The sequence below is a fragment of the Bidens hawaiensis genome, unplaced genomic scaffold (genome assembly GCF_021521415.1).
Source record: "Bidens hawaiensis isolate Kalapana, Puna unplaced genomic scaffold, B.hawaiensis_p1.1 tig00014686_1, whole genome shotgun sequence".
Taxonomy (NCBI): domain Eukaryota; kingdom Viridiplantae; phylum Streptophyta; class Magnoliopsida; order Asterales; family Asteraceae; genus Bidens; species Bidens hawaiensis.
The window spans coordinates 307,679-330,808 of record NW_027492284.1 but is presented as its reverse complement, the minus strand read 5'-3'; the positions used below and the strand labels follow the sequence as shown (position 1 = coordinate 330,808).

At 37.3% G+C, this 23,130-nt stretch overlaps 2 protein-coding genes and 1 pseudogene across 4 annotated transcripts; 1 reads left to right on the top strand and 2 right to left on the bottom strand.

Annotated features, from left to right (window-relative positions):
* Positions 1-2,467: 2,467 nt before the first annotated feature.
* On the bottom strand, positions 2,468-5,624 carry LOC143547272 (ETHYLENE INSENSITIVE 3-like 3 protein pseudogene; annotated as a pseudogene). Of its 2 annotated transcripts, none has more exons than XR_013137745.1 (2): positions 3,344-5,624; positions 2,468-2,936 (listed from the first exon to the last, which is right to left on the bottom strand). The product of XR_013137745.1 is annotated as an ETHYLENE INSENSITIVE 3-like 3 protein pseudogene, transcript variant X2 (transcript). The 2 variants fall into 2 exon arrangements; XR_013137743.1 differs by having other exon boundaries at positions 3,348-5,624.
* A 3,525-nt stretch (positions 5,625-9,149) lies between these two features.
* LOC143547255 (uncharacterized) lies at positions 9,150-12,983 on the top strand. The gene is made up of 10 exons (XM_077038725.1): positions 9,150-9,262; positions 9,352-9,417; positions 10,274-10,354; positions 10,436-10,489; positions 10,566-10,634; positions 10,728-10,790; positions 10,858-10,940; positions 11,030-11,095; positions 12,594-12,665; positions 12,817-12,983. Exons 3-9 carry the CDS (start codon positions 10,277-10,279, stop codon positions 12,634-12,636), a joined length of 456 nt encoding a protein of 151 aa, XP_076894840.1. The 5' UTR covers positions 9,150-9,262; positions 9,352-9,417; positions 10,274-10,276; the 3' UTR covers positions 12,637-12,665; positions 12,817-12,983.
* A 719-nt stretch (positions 12,984-13,702) lies between these two features.
* Positions 13,703-23,064, bottom strand: LOC143547254 (dehydrogenase FPY6-like). The gene is made up of 12 exons (XM_077038724.1): positions 22,867-23,064; positions 22,623-22,763; positions 16,856-16,904; positions 16,715-16,732; positions 16,507-16,622; positions 16,316-16,429; positions 15,434-15,484; positions 15,261-15,349; positions 15,102-15,162; positions 14,929-15,006; positions 14,743-14,853; positions 13,703-13,932 (listed from the first exon to the last, which is right to left on the bottom strand). The coding sequence occupies exons 1-12, from the start codon at positions 22,990-22,992 to the stop codon at positions 13,777-13,779; spliced, it is 1,110 nt and encodes a 369-aa protein (XP_076894839.1). The 5' UTR covers positions 22,993-23,064; the 3' UTR covers positions 13,703-13,776.
* Positions 23,065-23,130: the final 66 nt, after the last annotated feature.

Below are 23,130 nucleotides of genomic sequence, written 5' to 3'. Positions count from 1 at the left end.
GGCTGAGAAAGTTGGCGTACATGTTTAGGTTCGGGTCGGAAAATTGATACGGATAGCTTGGTTGGTTAAGGTTCCTCGGGTTCCATTGTAAGTTCGGTTGGTTCGGTTGGCTCGATTGCGAACCATACGTTTGACCAAAACCAGGGAATTGGTAGTTCGGTTGGTTCGGTTGGCTCGATTTCGAACCATACGCTTGACCGAAACCAGGGAGTTGGTAGTTCGGTTGGTTCGGGTTGTTTCTAGGATTCATTTTGTTTATTTTTTGTAAGAAATTGGGTATGATTTGTGTATAAAATGGAGAAGAAGGGTGTATGTTTATATATATATATATCTATACTATATATAATACACCACTTAAGGGTAAATTAAGACGTTTGGATTAAGTAAATTACAACATTTGATGCAACATATACAACATTCAATAGGAGCAAAAATGTCAATATTTCATTAAATCTCACTGAGCATTAGAAATTATTTTATAGTATTTACAATTTACATTTTACTTATATATTATTTTATTTTCACTTTTAATCCAACTACCTCCACGATTTTTAAACGGTTATAACTTTTTCATGCATTAATATTTTTTAAAATAAATGATATCATAAAAACGAGCATTTTATTATCTTTAATTTGAATATGATATTGCCATAATTTTCGAAGTAAAAAAAACGTTTTGTGAAGCATTGTTTGCGGTTCGGTTTTGTGAAGCATAGTTTTCGAAGTAAAAAAAACGTTTTGAGAACATATATTGCAAAAAAATCATATTGGGAATTTGGCTAAATTAATGTTGTAAAGACGAGTCTACTCGTATTAAATAAAACTCTTTAACTATATCTAATATATATTATAAAACATATCTAATACTAAATGAGTAAATAATTAACATTTATAATTAACATTTCAATATATACAGTCAGCTCCGGTTTCAACCGTAAAACCAAACTGATGAATGGTCTCACACTTTTAAACGAAATAATGAACACTCATAGATTTGTTACATGATTACTAAAATTTATGTTTCCCGCTGCATCATGCGGGCACTCTTCTAGTATATATATATATATTGTTTAATTTTTTTTTTAAAGTTGACCGTTTGACAACGGTCATTTTATTAAAATATTATTATTTATCTTCTTGAACGGGCGACAAGATTACCCCGCCCCCGCCCCTTTTCGCCCAATTATCGCCGGGGGGCGGTGTTCCACCATATTATCGCCCCTTTTCGCCCCATATTACCGCCCATTACATATAGCCTAATGGGTTACCCATAAAATTTATGACTCAAAGACTTGGTGTACCATACAATAGTGTCACAAATATTGTTGTAAATCGATTTGGTTGAACTCTCGAATGTGGATACCGTTTTTAGTCAACTTAGTTTGGATGAGCATACACTTGACATTTTAGCTCCAAAGTGAGATAAATGTTAGTTTAAACGAAAACTATGATTTTATATATAAATTTAAGAGATTGTTGTGTTTAACGATAATCCCCGAGTGGACTGTGAGATATTTAACGGAAGTTAACGATTCAAGAAAGTTAACCTAGGAGTCTCAACAAATCAGTTAGGAGAGTTATATATAGAATATGAGTTGATCGTGAAATGTCAAAGTTAAAAGACGTCTAAGAAGCAAGGAGTTGCAGTAAACACTGTAAAGGGGCGGCGGTTAACAACCTAAAAAACTACAATGAGTTTCCCTTGGCTTTGCCTTATTACTATTTGTGAGCAAAGATGCGCGCTCATATAAAGGTTTGTTAAAAGTTGTTTATTAGAGAGATACGTTTTAAAGTTGTATGTATGTGATAATCTTCACATGTGTTTAAACTGACTAAATGTAAAGTAGCTTAAATACCGTAGAGAACCTTCGGCAATCCGCTATGTTATAAAGGACCTTCGTAGTAGCCTTAAATGTTGCAGAGGACTTTCTGGCATGTTGTTGCAATGGAAGATGTTTTGATATGATAATATGTTAGTAGTCACCAATATAAACTGACCTATTTTAATATGCATTTAAGAAAAACTCAACCCTTTTAACAGCAATGGGAAAGGGAAGGCGAGTTAAAGGGCATCGAAAAACCATAAGAGAAGGAAGAGGTTTTATAAGAAAACTGGTTGATTTGGGTAAAAGAAATACATTCGGGTTCATTTGGGTCTATTGGAAATTTGGAATTACACAACGGGTCAATTTGGATCGACAAATTTAAACGAGGTAGAATGAGTCAGTTTAAGTCCAAATAGAAAAGCAAACCCCACTACCATTAGCCACCACCTATCCGTTGTCCGGTAGCCAGAGTGCCACCACCGACATAACTACCACCCTAAACAAGTCGCCACAACCGCCATCAATGCATCCTCCGTCACCACCACGTCAGCAGCACCATTAAGGTATGCGCTGCCGCCTTCTCAAAAACGACTTATTTCAACCAAAATAAATACCAACGAACAACGGAAAAGGCGTCCTAAAACGACTTATTTCAACCCAAACTAATTTTAGTCCGAACCGTGTTGACCTGGACCATTGTCTAACATGGTTCGTTCTAACCCAAACAAACTTTCACTCAAGCCTGTTCCGACCTAAACCCAGTGTGACCTAAAACTCAACCCGACCCAGTTGTTCCATGCTTAATTTAGATTGTTTGTGACTTGTTGGCTAAACTTAATGAATTCATTAGCATCACACATATAGGTAAACTTGGTTCGATAGGAGAGTAATGCAGTCATCCTGCAGGTTCGACCGCTCCTTTAGCATTCATTCAAGAATCATAAACATGTAAAAGAAAGATTCATTTTCACAGAGACATCCAATTTACAGTATGCAACTGCTCGAGATCATTATTTAAGCATCAAATTCAGCAAAAATAAAACTATTGTCAATAGCCCTACATTCTTATCAGAAACAATAGCTTAAATAATGTCATCACTGTCCTCATACCTGCATCCAAGATAACAGAACTAATTTGTTAAACAAATGAAAACAATCTAAATTACAAAACTAGAAGAGGCAAGTCAAAATTGGTTTGGGTCAAAACAGTTTATTTCTTGTACAAAACGGGTCGATTGACCCAAAACATATTTTTGCACAAAAATGTGAGCTTTATTATTACAAGTATTTAGTGTCAAACAACCCCCAAAAAAATAAAATAAATAAAATAAAAATAATTATAATCTTTCAAGAGGAGGTAAGTCAAAATGTAAACTTGAAAGAGCCCAATTTAAAAAGAAAGCAGTTTATGAGGCTCCATACACTAAAATACAATTTGAACAAATTTTGACCTTTTTCTCATAACTAAACATGCCAAAAATGTCACCTTTAAATAAAATTATTAAAATAAGGGAGACTTACAGTCAATCATTGAAGAACATTCTGAAATTTATGCTCCTAAATACTCCATGATGTCATAGTCATCATTAAGCAAATAATCAAAATCTGTATCCAATGAAGTAGTTCCATTAATTCCAAAATTAAACGGGCTACCGAATCCTCCATAATCTAGTGACAGACTATTGATTGATGATTCAAAATGGTTCTCAATGGGCCTTTCTAGCCCGTTATGAAATCCATGGTTTTGAAGATTCTGCAAACCATCAGCCGGGATTGCATTCACACTTTCGTTCTGGAACATGTTAATGGGCTGCTTCCCTGCAACCGGTGGAGTATGAACCATACATGGAACCAAATTATGTAATTCCAAACTTTGTGGCCTATGGTGGGCCCCGGTTGGTATATAATGAGATTCTTGAACCAGTGGATACAATAACGTGTCACTAGCCTCGGGTATTTGAACATCGGTTCCAGTTTCAACCAACAGAGGCCTGTCAGCTGCCAGCGTACGGTTGTTGGGTATGTTTTCTTGAACCGCGCCCATTTGGTTTATTTCGGGCCCAATATCCCGTGGCTCGTATGATGCTATTTGTTGCTGAGGTGGCTTCGACAGTTCAGGTTTCCCCCTCTTAGGAACGTTGACACGAGGATCTTTAGATGAAACTGAGGCCCGCGTGTTATCTTGAACCGGGCCCATTTGGTTTATATCGGGCCCAGTATCTTGTGGTTCGTATGATGCTATTTGTTGCTGAGGTGGCTTTGACGGTTTAGGTTTCCCCCTCTTAGGAACGTTGACACGAGGATCTTTAGATGAAACTGAGGCCCGCGTGCTTTCAAGCCCATCAACATCATAATCACTATCATAACTATTTGGAGGTCGCTTTTTATTAACACAACCAACTGATAGACTATCGGTTATCCCCGAACCGCCATTATCACCACTCGATTGTTGGATTAAAGACTCCTCTTGGGTCAACAACGCTGACCAAATTGAACTCTCTTTAGCGGTCATCTTGTCTTGCAAGCACTTTGATCGGTTGACCAATTTTCTAACTTTAGCAATATTCGGTGACATGTGTTTAATAACAGCAGTTAAAACCCCAACTTTCCACATTTTCTTCAAATCATGAGGCTTTTTGTACGGTGGAGGTTGGCCCATTGGAAGCCCTAATGGGGTCCACCAATCTTCACCGCCAGTTGGCCACCACGGTGGCGGGAGACCTTTATCTAATGGAAACTTCCTCTGTGGTGGATCACAATGTTGCATTAAAGATGATAAAAGTGAGCCCAATGTTGCATCTTGTAAATCTTGAAGAATGCTATTTGCGTTCCCGTTTTGACGCCCACTTCCTCGTTTAGATATGCAGTCCGTCTCGTGTTTGACTATGGCCGCAGGCCCGTTTTGGTCAAACTTAACTTTCTCTTTCCACCAAGCGCGCAAGTTCTCCGATGAACCGCTTACAGGCTTACCCGTATCGGGAATGATCCCATAAACAAACCCACGGACGTTGCAGTCTTCGATAAGTTTCAACATGTACTTCAAGATCCCATCTTGAGCCCTAGACATCTTCTTTCTACGAGCTTGATCACTCGTTTGTTTAGCCTTTTGCTTTTCTAAAGCTTGTTGGGCTAAAATCTTTTGCTTTTCTTTTATTCTTTTGAGCTTAATTCGATCCTTGTACATCCGCCTTTCAAGATCTTCAGCGTCGATTTCTTCATCACTTACATCTTTCTCTGATATATTCTCACACCTTATATCATCATCACCTTCGAAGTCCGAACCGTTCTCAAACCCGTTGGTATCAATCATAAGATCATCCATCGCTATTCAAACGCACCAAATCCAATAAATAATAATAAAAAGTCTCTCAGAGGAATTTCATCAAACACTTAACATGCACTAAACTCCTGGGATGAATCTTTACCCAAAACAGCACAGATATAAACCTAGTGGATCGAACTAATCGAATAAACCGATGAATAAAAACAAGTTTCTCTCAGAGGAATTTCGTCGAACACATAACATGCACTAAACTACCCAGATGAAATTCACCCATAACAACACAGATTTAAAAACCCAGTTGACATAAAATTCAATAAAAAACACAAGGATCTAATCCAGGCCCATTAAACTGATCAAATTGGAATAAAAAAAGGTTAATTTATTATTAATATTCTCCGGAAACGTCGAATAACGATGGTTACACAGAATGATTGAGATAATCGAAGAAATGGGTGGATGTAAAAATCGATACCTGGGATCAATTAGCTCCAAAAACTTATAATATAATAATAATAATAATAATAATAATAATAATAATAATAATAATAATGAGGGATTCTTGAAACCGTATGCTATGCTATGGATATGGAGATAGAAAAGAGGGTGGAATAATAATAATAATATTATTATTAATTGAATGAGTGAGTGAATGGAAGATGCGGAGGAGTATTTGGATTATGTGCGTGTACAAAGCATCTGCGCCAGAATCGATTGGAAGATGGATTTTGGTGAGGGTCAAAAGACGAATTCAATTCAAGTGGCCGACGAGTTTTAACAAAAATAATATAATAATTCAAGAATTCAACTAGATTTTGCTTCTATTTAAACAATTTCTAAACATTTGTAAATAGATAATTACTAGTATATATTTTCTAATTAATGCAAACTGAATATTAATTTATGTCTTGCTTGTTCGGTTCTTTGATGGATACTTAAATTTGATCTACACTTGTGTCATTTTTTATGAAGTATGATAATGAAAGACTTGAGCTAGGCATTACGAGATTGTTAGTTCGAATCATGAGCCCACCCTGGCTTTTGTCCTACTGTATGTTACGCCAGAGAGTTATGCTCGTGTAGTGGCACAACTGTTAAGGGGCAGTTGACGTTATTGTTTCCCGGGGTAAAACCAAAGTCAAACTATGAAAGTTAGTGCGGGCCCGGTTAAGACAATTTAGTCTGGCCGGAGTGGGATAACGAGCCTCTTCAAAGTTGAAGAGTCCATGGCATAACACAGATAAAAAAAAATTATGTCTGGTTGGTATTATACTGGGGTGCGTTAATGTACAGTGGGTACGTGTAATACGTTAAGTGTTAAAAAACCAAAAACGTTCAAGTTAAATTCCCAACCCTAAACCGTTCAAGGTAAACCTTAAAACGTTCAGGCTAAAATCTTAAAGCGTATTGATGGCGCCGACGAGTGGTGGATGCAGGGCCAGCTCAACATGTAACATCCTAAAATTTTAATGATGAATAAAGGAAGTTATGTTTAGTGATTTCGCGTAATTAATTAATATCGGGTAAGGAGCGGGTCTTGGACTTGGATTAATTGAGATGGGTTAAATGAGAATGGGATTTCAGGGATATAAATACCCCCAAAACCCCAAAATATCTTCATTTCCATCATTTTCCTAAAAACACTCCAAAACATACACACCACCTACAACCGCCGGCGGCAGCCGAGGAGAGGGAGAGCGAGGTCCGAGAGAGAGAGAGAGCGGTTGGTTGTGATTAAGCAAGTAAACGAGACCCAAACGAGCCCAAAAAGGTATGGTTCTTGATCTTTGAAGTTTAAAGATCCAAGCTTTTTAGTGTATAAACGACCAAAAATGGTCGGGAAGCGTAGCGGGTGATATTGAACCATAGCAAGGGTGTTAAAATCGCTCGAAATGCCGATCAGAAACTAAAACAGCGGCTGTCTGGGCAACTTCGCCTTCATCTGGGCAACTTCGCCTTCAAAGCGATGAACTTCGCCTGCAAGCTAAGTTCGCCTGATGAACTTCGCCTGCAAGCTAAGTTCGCCTGATGGCAACTTCGCTGTAAAGTTAAGTTCGCCTAACTGGTAACTTCGCCTGAGGCCAAGTTCGCCTGATGACAACTTCGTCTAAAGCTAAGTTCGCCTAAGGTTTAATTTCGCCTAAAGCTAAGTTCGCCTAAGGTTTAACTTCGCCTAAAGCCAAGTTCGATTATAAAATAAATTAAAAACCTAATGAAAAATGTGTTAAGACAGTTAATGGAAATAAAATTTTTCCAAGCTGACCTGGCAGCTCGACCCCAGCCAGGGGCTCTGCCCCTTGGACCCTGCTAGGGGCTGCCGCCCCTAGACCCCGCTGCCAGGGGCGCTGCCCCCGGACCCCCGTTCGTTGTGGGTCATATAAAGATAGAAATACATTATGAGAAGTGATAGTTAATTGATACGTATACTTGTTATACAGTCAGCCGTGCACAACTGAAGAAAGGGATTACGATTAACGGTGAACGTAACCGTGTTCAGGTGAGTTTCTAGCCCCATTTATGTGTTATGTTTTCGGGGCTGTGTGCATACTCAATATGTTTGTTAATACGCTTATCCTAAGAGATAAGTGTATGCCTTATGTGAATAATGTGAAATGTATGAATGATGGCTTGACGGTACGTGAACGATCTTCGGATATTGCACGTACTGTCAGGTTGTAACGCTAAGTTAAGGTAAGTATGATATGTATGCTTATGTGTATGAATGTGATAAAGTTAATAAAAGAAGGAAAGGATGGTTGTATGGTTACGAAAAGGGTACCGGGCCCTAATAATACTCGAGGTATGATGTATGGTTGTATGGTAACGAAGAGGGAATCGAACCCTACTAATATTCGAGAACTAGGGAACCGAACCTTACTAATATTCGAGGAAAGAGGGAAACCGAGCCCTAATAATACTCGTGGAAAGAGGGAAACCGAGCCCTAATAATACTCGTGGAAGGAGGGTACCGAGCCCTAATAATACTCGAGGAAGGAGGGTACCGAGCCCTAATAATACTCGAGGAATGTAGGGCGTAATGCTCTTTATAACGTAAGATATGAAAGTAAGTTAATACAAAAGAAAGTAAGAAAGTAAGAAAGTAAGGAAGTATGAAAGTATGAAAGTATGAATGAAAGAATATAATGTTATGTGAATGGTATGATTATGTGATTATCTAGAACTCACTCAGCGTAGCTGACTTTTAGTATGCACGCAGGTGAGTAGGATGAGGCAGCTCGCTTGAGTAGACACGTGGCATTGAATAAGAGCCTGGCATCTGAAGACTTATGATGTTTTAATTTTAATGCTTTAATGTTGAAAGACAAAGGATGTTTTGAGACAAGTTATGAATTATGTAATGTTTTATGAAAGTTTTATATTCCGCGTAAATGTTTTAATTAACTCTGATATTTAGAACTGTGTTTATGAGTAAATCCAACACGAAAGTAGGGCTACCAGTAACGGGGCCTTACACAACAGATGTGGGGCCTAAATCGAAACAAGATTTTGAGGCCTTTTTATAACAATTGTTAAGAAAAAAATTTGATTATTACAAATTTTGAACTCATAACCTATACTTTAGTAATAACCAAGCCTATCACCCCACCAATACATTAATTTGATTTACTATACTCATTATAATATATCTATATATAATATTTTTTTTGGATTTGGAGGCCTTAACTGAGTATGAGCCTAAAGTGTTAACTTGTTTTCGCTGTTCCACGAGCCACCCCTGAGTGGGTGTTTAGATGGATTGAGCAGAGATCGTTTTTTTGGTGACGGTTGACACAGAACAGACATTGGGCTGAGGAGGTGATTTAGGGTTAAGAAAGTTGTATCATTTGTATTTTTCGTGTTAAAATAAAATGACTGTGTTTAGTTAAAAGGAGGAGTATACCCTCGTAATTCCGGATAAACGGGTACGTGTGGATCAACCAACACAAATGACGTCCATTACTACTATCCCTTAGCAGGTAGTTATTTAGTGGCGCCAAGTGCTAGCAGACTTCTGAGCTCCGTTTCACCGGTGGTGGTGAAGAATAACCGAGGCGCATTATCATCATCATCATCATCAAGAAAAGTACTTGTGGTTCGTGCCGCAAGAATTGAATCCAAAGGCGTTTCCCTCGGTTCCAGAGCTCCAGATTTTCAGGTTATTATTATTATTATTATTTGATTCTGATTCAGTTTATTGTTATTAATTAATGGCGGGATTATTTACTTATTTATTAACTTGGTCAGCTGGAGGAGCCCTTCACCGGAAATGTGTGGAAATTAGACGACTTCCAATCTTATCCTGCATTACTGGTACTACCTAAATTAATATATAAATAATTATCTACCAACAATTTTATTATTCATATTCATACTATACTACTCACTTTTATTATATTCATTCAACAAATGTCTTACATATGAATTGAGCCAAGCTTAAACGACCTCGACCCTTAAAATAAGCTCGTTTAGTAAATAATCAAGCCTATTATTTATATAATCTTTATTTAATGTAATAAATGTCTAATTATATAATAAGAGTCAGGTTATCCTACAATAATCCTTAATGTACAAAAACGTACGCGAATCACGCTCAAGGCAAAAACAAAATGCTCAAAGGCAAAAGCAAAACGTTCAAAGCCAAAATACAAATCGCTCAAGAAAATCATAAAACACTTAAAACGGGTTTCGTGAAGAAAAGTAAAAAATTGATCGATTAACTATCCAAATCTGTTTTTTTTGGTGAATCAATGATTAATTGGGTATGTATTGATGATTCCGAGATGTTGGGATGTGATTTCATGGATCAATTGCGTAAATATAGGTATTTTTGTACGTTAAGGTACGTTAAGGATTATTGTATTCTATCCTTTATCTACATTATAATATTTATTACATATAAAATTATGATAAAGCTAACTAAATATTATATATAAAAAGATAATTAAAATTATATAAAAACAAAATTAAAGTGTATGTAAATTAATTAAATAATAAATAATAAATGAGTCAAGCTAGAGCTTGAAACAACGAGTCACTAGCCGAGCTCGATCTCTAGACAGAAAGCTAAAAATGAACTGAGCAATGAGTCGAGTTTGCTTGCGCTTGGTTCGTTTGCACCTTTACCTGAACGGATGAACATAGTTATAGGTTATGACATCTTTGGCAGGTTATGTTCATTTGCAATCACTGTCCCTTTGTTAAGCACTTGAAAAAGGACATTGTCAAGCTTACAAACTTCTACGTGAAGGTAGGTTGCTAACTATACGTTTTCGTTAAGAACTGCGACCTTGCATATTTAACAATGTAGACTCTTTGTTCTACGAAACAGAAAGGACTTGCAGTTGTTGCAATATCATCAAACTCCATAGTTACTCACCCGCAGGTTCGGTTCACTTCAGTTTGCCATTTTTGAAACATCAGTTTGATTTCCATATGAAAAACGATCATTTCTATGGCAGGATGGACCGGTTTTCATGGCGGAAGATGCAAGGAATTTTAATTATCCATTCCCATACCTATATGATCATGTATGCCAATTATTCTTTGTATAATAATTTCATACATATATATATCTTTGAGGTATGTACATGATTTTATTATATATACTTATAAGCGAGCAGTCACAAAATGTTGCAAGAGATTATGGAGCAGTTTGCACACCTGAGTTTTTCCTATTTAAAAAGGTACAATAATTAACAATAGTCTCTGAATAATTAATTATGATCATAACTGAGCACGGGTTGGTTGCAGGATGGGCGTCGACCTTTTGAACTCGTTTATCATGGTCAGTTTGATGATTCTCGACCAAGTAATAATGTTAGTGTCACGGGGAGGTCGGTTACATCTTTTAGAACGATAATTGATAATCTTCTAAATTATTGAGTTATGTTTCTGTTAGAATAAACGGTTCTGTATATCGTAGGGACTTGAGCTTGGCAATAGATTGTGTTCTTAGTGGACAACCAGTACCCACAAATCAAAAACCAAGGTATCTTTATATGTTGTTGACTCTCTGGTTGTCTCAGTCTAGGGCTGGCATATCGTGTATACCCGTACACGATAAGACACGAACACGAAATGTGTATACCTGTACACGACACGAAAACTTATCGTGTACCTGCATCCCAAAAAGGAACACGAACCTGTTATACTACCTGGTATACACGATAAAACACGATAATACACGATAAGAGCTATTTAGAAACACATATTTGGCACCATATGAGAGTGAGAACGTTTTAGGAATTTAGGGTTTAGGATAACTTATAATTATATATATATATATATGTATGTATGTATGTATTTTACTTGTTTAGACACGAAAATTAATAGGTAAATTCGTGTCTACCTGTTTGGTACACGAAACCTGTTAAGGCCTTACATGTTACCTGTTAAAGTCGTGTAGGTCCGTGTTGGGTATTCATGTCTCGTGTATAAATTGTCAGCCCTAGGTTGTCACATATGTTTCATTTCTGTTTGACAAAATTGCACAAATTGTCCATGTGGCTTGACCATATTGCAAGTTTGGTCTCCGGATATTTAAACATTGTAAACTTCGTCTAAACGTATTTGAGAGCGTTGCAAATTTAGTCCCCGCTGTAAATCATGATTAGGCTTTAACGGAAAAGTGATGCTATGTGTTATTCATGTGAGGGTAATTGTGTCTTTTCAAATTCGAAACCTGAACAAAATACACTTTCAAACTCCATAACTCGTACGTCGACTTCATCAGTCATCACCTTCGATTATGCGCTAATCGAAGGTGATGAAGTCGACTTTAGGAATTTTGGTGTTTGAAAATTGAAAGAGGATTTTATTATTGTTTCAAGTTTGAAATGACACAATTACTTTCACTTGAAGGGCACATGCCATACTTCCATGCCATACTTCGCTGTTAAAACACAAATGGGTTAACCGTGCAGCCCTCTCACAAATGTTTGGCTTGACCATATTGCAAGTTTGGTCTCCGGATATTTAAACATTGTAAACTTCGTCTAAACGTATTTGAGAGCGTTGCAAATTTAGTCCCCGCTGTAAATCATGATTAGGCTTTAACGGAAAAGTGATGCTATGTGTTATTCATGTGAGGGTAATTGTGTCTTTTCAAATTCGAAACCTGAACAAAATACACTTTCAAACTCCATAACTCGTACGTCGACTTCATCAGTCATCACCTTCGATTATGCGCTAATCGAAGGTGATGAAGTCGACTTTAGGAATTTTGGTGTTTGAAAATTGAAAGAGGATTTTATTATTGTTTCAAGTTTGAAATGACACAATTACTTTCACTTGAAGGGCACATGCCATACTTCCATGCCATACTTCGCTGTTAAAACACAAATGGGTTAACCGTGCAGCCCTCTCACAAATGTTTGGTCTAAGTTTGCAGTTTTTAAATCTGGAGACCAAACTTACAATGCTGTCAAACCACGAGTGTTTATTTTGTGTAATCAGCCAATATTTACAAAATTTACTCTTCTTGACAGCGTTGGATGCAGCATAAAATGGCATCCTGAGGGAAGTGTTTAAGTCGGGACATATTGTGCAATGTAATGAAGGTACACATTAGGTTTATTTTACATATTGTAACCTTTTTATTTATTTAAAGCGAGCAATTTAAAAGGTGATTTGACCTTATCCTATTTTAGGGGTTTTCCTTTTAGTTGAATCTGCTAGTTTAACTCATTTAATTCTTTTGTTTCATTGTAGCCTTGAGATGTTGGGTAGAAAAATGGTGTATAGTTACAAAATTTCATTTGATGAATTAATATTGTTCAAAAATGCCCAAAGAGAGGGGAAGACTTGTAACAGTACCCCTAGTACAAGTTACTTTGTGATTGATAACTCAAATGTTTAAATCATATGTGTTGGTTATATATTCATTTGTTGAGCTAGTATTTGCGTGGCCATGAGTGAGGTTTTTTTTTTTTTTTTTTTTTTGTGGGTCAAATTTCTTTGTGGGTTATTGGGTTTATTACTATCCGGCAACATATTTTTCAAGTGGTCGAGTTGGGTATTTGATCCGGTGATAAGATGTCTATGCTGTATCAGAAATTGCATATGTTGTGTTCAAATATTGCAAATTGCATATTTGAATTCAGAAATTATGACTTGCAAAAAAGAACAAAAAAACTATCTAAATTTATACAGAGATATTACTCTTTCATTTTGTATAGTAAATGTATTACGCAATATTAGCCTTTTTGTAATGCACATGGTGTGACGGAACGACGGTAATGTATCTTCCCTTTATCATAAATGTCAATAGTTCAAAAACCATGCAGTTTACGGTGTTTTACTGTTTTTGCCTTTAAAATAGCTATGGGGTTTTGGTTGGTAAAAAAATAAATCCAAATCGAAAAACTTGGCGTAACTAGTGTAATTTGAATTTAGTTCGAAATAGTACCTACTGATAATGGTGTTCTGTACTTCATATTTTGGCTCTAGTTTTCTTGTCAGAAGCTATTTGGTTTTTAATAAAACCTCTGAAAAGAGTGTAAAACCGAAAGAATACATGGATGTCCCAACATAAAAAGGAGAATAGAATCGCCACCTCAAAACATTTCGTCTCTTTTGTTCAAATGTATTAGTCCGCTATATTTCAACAAAATACAAGAATAATCATGAATCAAAGTCTATTCTGTTTACTTTTGAGATGGTAATCATTAATCAATATGGTTTTGCCATTCTAAAAAAGTTACATTTTTTGACCTTGACAAAGGCTCCTTGTTTCGTCCCAGATTCTAGCATAGCATCCAAAACCGCAACATCTCGTGCACCTTCAGCATATGAACACCGAGCTTCAGCTTCAATTTTATTACCATTCTGCACACAAGTTTCAAACATATTATACATATGGGTTGAACGAGTTGAAAGTTGTCCAGAGTTTACTTTTAATGCTAACAACATCCTAAAGCGTTTATATTCAGAGATTTAGAGTGTGTTAAGAGTAATAATACTGTTTTTGATCATTAACACATTAACTTTATATAAATATTTTAAATTGCTCAAAGGTCAACCCACCCCGCTCTGTTTTGACCCGTGCTAAAAGGATATTGACTAACACCTGTTTCGACCTGTTTTCCAACCAGCCCATCTTTTCACCTCTGGTTGAAATAGATACTTGCAAAAACTCGATACATGTATGTGTATAGGCTTGTAAACAAAACAAACAAACACAAATACAGTATGTTTATAAACCGAACAAATGATTGAACACGAACAATTAAACGGAACAAAGTTTTCTTGTTAGTGTTCGTTCATAAGAAAACGAACGGTTCACGAATGTAAAGGAACATAAAAGAACTACCATAACTGAGTGAACACGAATTAAAAGTAAATGTGAACATCAATCTATACGGCCTTAAAAATTGATAAAACCAATCTAAACTGTAATGGATATTTTAATTTCATAAAACTAGAGTAAACTGTAATGGACCTAAAAACTTTTTAAAGAATATATAAACGAACGAGACATGTGGTCATGCTCGTTCTTTTAACTCCAAGAACAGAAAATTTGTCGTGTTAACATAAACGAACTTTCAATTCACTGAACGTTTGGTTCGTTTACAGGTATGTGTCTGTGTATACACACACACACACATATACATACTCATATATATATAAATATAATACCTGAAGAGAGGCCCTTGAGATGTCACTTAGAAAAGCTTTGAGCTCTTCAGTGACCCCACTGAATGGATAGAAAGTGCTCTTTGTTTCCTTATTGGCATTAAACAGTGTAACCTATGCAAAGTTTAAATTAATAATTAATATTACATAAAAATTGTACATTGCAAAAATGAGATGATTCTGCATTACCACGTAACCATGTTGTCCGTCTTTGTTTCCTCGTTCAACTTGCACGGTCCCATTTAAACCAACAACTCGCCATATAATCTGTAATATATACTCGGAAAATAATCTGAATTACATTTTACATTCAATTCATAGATAACAAAATAAATAACAAGAAACGTAAGTTAATTTGTAACCTTTGGTGATTTTGAGGACACCAACATTACAAATACTCCAGAACATCCGTTCTCAAGTTGACTAGAAATGCAAGAAAGCAAAAATGTCATTTTAAAATCAAAATTTAAAGGAAAATAAAAATGGTAAAAGAAGGGTGTATTTTATGAGTGTTAACTTACAATAAAGATGAAATGGTATCTGGTGGAGGTAGGGTTGTATCCACATGAGATGTCATAGCTGACACTGAAGCAACCTCACATCCAACAAGCTGACATAAATTCGTGGTAGTGTTAATATAAATATCTTTTCCCTTTTATTTATGTTTAGTATTTTATAGTTAGGAGAAAAATACCATTCTTAAGCCTGCAATGTAATGTACACCCATGTCTAGAATGAATCCTCCCTGCCACACATGTAGAGATAGAGAATATAATTGGAAATATAATGTGTTCTATCAATATCAAATATTTATATATCGATATATGCATTTTTACTATCAGAAACTTCCTATTAAGCATTATTTGAAGGGATTATAAAAATATTTTCCTTGCAAACTTGCATTTGATTTCATAAAACAATTATTTTATAGGCAATACAAAATTACTAAAAGTTATCCACTTTCTGCACATCAATCAACACATATGCACTAATAAAAACCTATAGAACAAGTTATAAAGTCAAACTGCATCATAGAGAAATGTGCTTAACATATTTTCCTGTTTTTAGCAACTAACTTTGAATTGTGCACATAATAGAAATCAAATTACATCTTTTTAACTGATTTATATTAGTTGCAAATAATGACACTGGTAGATGTGATCTTATTTGTCATTTTAGAGTACAGGTAAATAGAAACTCTTTTTTTTTTCAAAAGCATTTTTTCATATGTGCCATCTGATTTCGCAAGCTGACATGGCATCAACCGGTTATTTCAGGCAACTTACGGGTAAAACTAGTTACAATGAGACAGATTGCTAATATCGGTCGTAATTTAGAACTCCGTTTCATTTCATTCAGAGTTTCTCAAGTTTTACAGATTTAAAACAAGAAAACCACCCCATGTACATAACCTACTAAGATTTTGAACTGACAATAAACAAAAAACAGCAAAAAAAAAAAAAAACAAAACAACAGTTCATTAAACTTCACCAATGACCAGTATGACTATTTGCTTAGCAACATGATTTGTAGAGTTTCTAAATAAAGTTGCCACATACGAAGGTTAATGTCTTACAGTAAAATTGCGCCTCCATGAACTTGAGAAGTAAGGATTTGAACTGTTCATTGAGCCTTCTATGAGTACTTGCACACTCATCATATCTCCAATTTCAGACATCAACTTTCTACTCTGTTAAGTAACAATAAAGTTGCTCTAGCATAATCTCAATGATACAAGCGAAAACCAAAAGTTCAAGATCAAAGTACCTCTACAAATGCAGGCTCAAATCTGTAATTTTCTGCAACAGCCCATATTTTTTTAGCAGATTGATTGTTGTAAAGAGAATTATAGCCTGATAATGCAGTTTCTGCCTCACTTATAGCTGCAGATGAAATCATAATAGAATAAAGTTAAAGTGTATTATATTATTATTAATATCATTCAGCATAACTGATTTAACAGGATCTCACTTACATGCAGCAGCTGGTTTCTCTTCAGAGCCAAAATTTCAGTTAAAAAAAACATGCAAGGAAACAAAAGAAAGAAGATATAATTTTATTCCATGAAAAATGAATACAAATAACTAATTATTTGCTTGAGTTGATTTTAGGTTACCTTGAAGAACATGCTTTCCAGCCTTCAGCAGCTTTAGTGACATATCCACCTGCACGTAACAGTAGCATTTGATCATTTTAAGTTGGAATTTTAATAATCACCGGTTCTGCTTTGTTAATTTTGAAATTATAAATGTAACTCCAAAAGAATGGATTCTAACTTAGAGATGGTGCTACTGATATTTTGAAATTTTAATAATCACCGGTTCTGCTTTGTTAATTTTGAAATTATAAATGTAACTCCAAAAGAATGGATTCTAACTTAGAGATGGTGCTACTGATATTATGACAAAATTTTTGTTAGTTGTTCTACTACAGATAGGGCTATAAACGAATCGAAGCGAACCGAACCGAACCAACCCAAACTGAAGCGAGCAAGGCCTTGTTCATGTTCTTCCATCAAGATTTTATCGAACCAGCGGTTTATGAACAGCTAACCGAACGAAACTTCTTGTTCGTGAATGGTTCACAAACACTAATTAACACAAACAATGTTCTATTTGATTTGGCTAACCGAGAAAAGTCGGTGCCAACGGTTTGGTCCGGCTACCAAGTTTGTGTTGGTGTTCTTTTGAACATTCTTATTCATATGTTAATTTACATATAAATTAATCACATAATACTCATATAAATATTTTTGTTATATAGTTAATAACAACTTTGCTTATATTATACGATAAGATTAGAAAAGTCACTAAAAGTTAAAAACCTATAACGAACAAACAAACACTAACGAACATAAATGTGACAAACACATCACGAACACAATTGGACGAACATGGCCTCTGTTCGTTTTCATTCATATAGTTAATCGAACGAACTTCCTTGTCCATGTTCGTTCTATTAGAATAACAAAATAAGAGATATATTAAGATAGATATTAGAGAATCTTTTAAACGTTTATGGTTATCTCTTATGACTTGTATTTATCTATTTCATATGTATCTAACCTATTTAAAGGGCTTTGCTAATAACATTCAAGGGGGGGTTTCGATCCTATTTACTTTTATGGTATCACAGCATTATTTTTTCTAAAGCATTCACAGCCGTCGTCCTCACCTTTATGTCCCCTATCCTATTTTTTTTGGTTTCCCGTTCTCACCATGTCTGGCGAAAAACAAGCGGAATCTTCTTCCTCCGCCACGACCGATCACAAAGCATTACACCCGGTTTATTCTGTCACCAATATACAAAACAAAATCCAAACTCTTGACGGCACCACTTGCACCTATTCGGCCTGGGTTAAATTGTTCTCGCTTCACGCGCGAGGTTATAAAGTACTTCATCATATTGACGGAACCGAGCCTCCGGAAAAAGACCATGCAACTTACAAGACATGGTCAGAAATTGAAGCGATTGTGCTTCAATGGATCTACGGGACGATCTCAAAGCCTTATCTCGCACGTGTTTTGGACACAAACGCCACCGCGCAACAGGTCTGGAACAAACTTAAAAATATTTTTTTATCTAACAAAAAGGCCCGTGCTGCATCTTTGGAAAAGAGGTTTACGAACCTAACCTTAGCTTCATGTTCCTCCTTGGATGATTACTGTCAAAAGCTCCAAGACTTGGCGGAACAGTTGAACGATGTCGATCATGTGGTCGACGAATCGAGATTGGTGGTTCAGTTGGTTAACGGACTCCCGAAGGAGTTCAATGCATGTGCTACGGTGATAAACCAAAACGACACAAGTTGGGACGATGCGAGAGAAGCAATTGATCTTGAAAAGCAAAGGCAAGATGCGAGGGAGGAACAAAATCATTACGCGTTGGTTGCACCCGCAAACAGCCAGAACAGGCAAAACGTTGGATCAGTAAACAACAGTGGCACTAATACTTTTCAAACTAGTTCTCAACAACAACCTACTAGTTACTCTCCAAATCCCAATTATTTTGGCAACAATTACCAACCTGGATACCGTGGTCGTGGACGCGGTAGAAGGGGTGGTCGCGGTTATGGCCGAAACGGGGGTCGGTCCCAACAATACGCACCAAATAGTTACTATCCACAACAACGGTTTTAGACCACACCCCCTCCCTGCCCACATCCGGCCCAAGGTATGTGGCCCAATCAATGGGGCGGACCACAACAGCCCACTGGTCTCGGCCAGCAGGCGCACTTCGACTCACCAAATACGGCTGCAACGTATAACCAACATGCAGGAACTTCTTTTAATAATATGGCTCATGCCAATGTTGCCTTCTCTCCTCCCGGCTTCATGACTCAACAACAATTCAACCCGCTAAATCCGCAAGAATTGGGTCAAGCACTTCAGGCAGTTAACTTGAATAACGATCCATGGTTTATGGACTCGGGAGCCTCCTCGCATCTCACTGCCGACCCGGGTAAGATACAACATCCTAATTATTTATTTTTTAACGGTAATATTTTCGTTGGTAATGGCCAAAAATTACCGGTCACCGGCTCAGGCCATTCCTTGTACCAAATATCAAAACGAACCTTTAAACTTAACGATATACTTTTAGCCCCCCAAGTCTTTAAAGACCTTCTTTCTGTTCGTATATTTTCAACCGATAACCAAGTTTCAATTGATTTTGACCCTTATGGTTTTTCTTTGAAGGATCTCGTGACGGGAAGGCTAATTTCTAGACACGACAGCACCGGGGACCTTTATCCTTTCACGAAGCCAACGTATCCATCCACTTGTCTCGTGGCGTCCTCGACTTCTACTTGGCCAATCGGCTTGGTCATCCCGGTGTTCAAGCTATACATTTATTGTCTCGTCATTTCTTTATTTCATGTAATCAACATTCTAGTTTTGATTTATGTCATGCATGTCAAATTTCGAATAGTAAACGTTTGCCTTTTTTTGATTCTAACTCGTTTACTCTTGCACCGTTTGATATTATACATTGCGATTTGTGGACATCTCCGGTAATTAGTAATAATGGATATAAATACTACATGGTTCTAATCGATAATTATACTCAATATGTGTGGGTTTATCCATTAAAATACAAGTCCGAAACTTTTCACACTTTCGTTAAGTTTCATCGCCTAATCGGAAACCCAATTTAATATTAAAATTAAATCGTTTCAATGTGACCTTGGTGGTGAGTTTGATAACAACGAGTTTCATAATTTTGCCACAACCCAAGGACTTGTATTTCGTTTTTCTTGTCCACAAACCTCTTCGCAAAATGGTAAGGCGGAACGAATGATTCGCCGCATAAACGACATCATCCGTCCCCTCCTTACGCAAGCTAATCTTCCACCCTCCTATTGGGTTGAAGCCTTACACACCGCCGCTTACCTCCATAATATACTTCCTACTAAACACCTCAATCTATTTACACCAACATTTGCCCTCTTTCATCGACACCCCACCTACGATCATCTTCGCGTCTTCGGTTGCGCGTGTTACCCAAATCTATCCGCGACCCAACAACACAACTTGTCACCGAGATCGACAAAATGCGTGTTTTTGGGATATCCTCCTAATTTTCAGGGATATAGGTGCCTCGACCTAGCCACGGGACGTGTTCATATTTCTCGTCACGTAATTTTTGACGAGAACAACTTTCCATTCACTACACCCATTAATTCATCACATTATAAATTTCTTGATGATCCCCCAAACCCTCTCGATTTCCAGTTTCCTCCCATCCAACCATCAACAAACTCAGCCCCATCCTCCACTACCCCTCCACTGACCCAATTTCCCCCTGCTGCCCAAAATACTTCCAACACTCCCTTTGACACATCTACAGCCCACACAAATTCTCGGCCCAACCAATCCACAGCTAATCAACCTAACCAACCTACTGTTGCTACACAACCTGTCGAACCACTAGCCATTCCCCATACCGATTCAAACCCCCACCCCATGACAACCCGCTCAAAGGCGGGTGTCACAAAACCGAACCCAAAATATAATTTGAATACAGCTCGCTCTGAAAATATCTCCCCTATACCTACCACCTACAAACACGCCTTAGTTGACCCTTTTTGGAAACATGCCATGACCAACGAATTTAAAGCGTTAAAGGATAATGACATGTGGGATCTTGTGCCGTACCCGGCCGATCACCCCGTTATTAAATGTATTTGGTTGTTCAGACATAAGTTTCGTGCCGATGGCTCGCTTGAAATATACAAAGCGCGATTGGTGGTGAATGGTAAATCTCAAACCACCGGGGTAGATTGTTATGAGACGTTCAACCCGGTTGTTAAACCGGCTACTATCAGAACCGTATTGTCGATCGGCCTTTCGAAAGGGTGGCCTATGCATCAGTTAGATGTTAAGAACGCTTTTTTACATGGGGATTTGCAAGAAACTGTTTTTATGTATCAACCTGCAGGTTTTGTGGATCCATCAGCTCCTAATCATGTTTGTAGATTGAAGAAATCCCTTTACGGGTTGAAACAGGCTCCTAGGGCGTGGTACACACGGTTCTCCACATTCATCACGAAAAGGGGCTTCAAGAGTAGCATATGGGATAACTCGTTATTTATCTATAAAAAGGGGAACGATGTGGCGTATATTTTACTTTACGTTGATGACATTGTTCTTACGTCCTCATCGACACGGTTGGTTTCCACAATTATTCGAGAGCTATCGGCGGAGTTTGCTATGACCGATTTAGGTCCGTTACATTACTTCTTGGGTATCTCGGTCACCCAAGATGCTCATGGGTTGTTTCTTTCACAGGCACAGTATGCAACAGAGATTCTTGCACGGGCGAACATGTCAAACTGCAAACCGTGTGCCACACCGGTTGATACCGGGGCAAAACTTGATGCTGAGGTCGGACCCCTTTTGGAAGATGGTACTGAATACCGAAGCCTAGCCGGGGCTCTACAATATCTTACGTTCACTCGACCGGATATCACATATGCGGTTCAACAACTGTGTCTGTTTATGCATGCACCTAGAGAACCACATCTTGCTTTCATGAGACGACTTCTTCGGTATGTCAGCGGTACTTTACACCATGGGCTACACTTATCAGTCTCCCCCGTCTCTTCGTTAACCGCATATTCAGATGCAGACTGGGGTGGTTGTCCTAACTCTCGAAGATCTACATCGAGGTATTGCGTGTTTATGGGCGCCAACTTAGTTTCTTGGTCATCTAAACGCCAGCCCACTATTTCTCGGTCGAGTGCGGAGGCAGAATATAGAGGTGTAGCAAACACGGTTGCAGAACTAGCGTGGTTGAGAAATCTTTTGCTAGAATTACATTTACCGCTTGATCGAGCTTCTGTTGTTTATTGTGATAATGTATCGGCGGTTTATCTTTCGGGCAATCCTGTGCAACATCAGCGTACTAAACACATCGAGATTGATATTCATTTCGTAAGAGAACAAGTTCGCTTGGGTAAGATTCGAGTTTTGCATATTCCCGCACCATATCAGTACGCTGACATTTTTACGAAAGGTCTACCTCGTCCGTTCTTCGAAAGTTTCAGATCCAGTTTGAGCGTGCTAGCGGCTCGAACTGTGGGGGCGTATTAGAATAACAAATAAGAGATATATTAAGATAGATATTAGAGAATCTTTTAAACTTTTATGGTTATCTCTTATGATTTGTATTTACCTATTTCATATGTATCTTACCTATTTAAAGGGCTTTGCTAATAACATTCAAGGGGGGGTTTCGATCCTATATACTTTTACGTTCATCTATCAAACGAACGAACATAAACGAACTTCTTGTCAAACAGTTCACAAAAAGTAAGTTCGGCTCGTTTACAGGCGTAAATACAGATGGCAATTAATATACACTAAAATTACACAGAAATGAACCTGAAATTGGCCAGCAAGAGCAACAACCACTCCAACAATATCCGGATCCGAAATAATATCATCAAGTCCATCATCTCCGAACTTACACTCCACATTCGGAAACACCTTCCGAGCAATGTCCGAAGCCTCCCGTGACGATTTCTACATAAATTTATTATTAATCACTTAATCAAACAACACACTACAATTCTACACACTTAATCGATTAAATTACGCTAGTTTACTTTGAAATAAATAATAATACCTCAGATCGACTCCAGATAGCTTTAACAACCACGAGGTCCGATATCTCAGCTAGTCTCGGGAGGTATTGAGATTTGACAAATATTCCGGCACCGATAATGGCGATCTGAGGTGGATTTTGAGCCATTATTATTAACAGTTAATTGCGCGTGAACTCAAGATGGAGAACAGGATCACTAGATCAGTAGCCAGTAGTTAGTTACTTTCAAAACCGGGTAACCGATTAGTTTAATACCGGTTATTTTCAAAACCGGTTAGTGGTCAA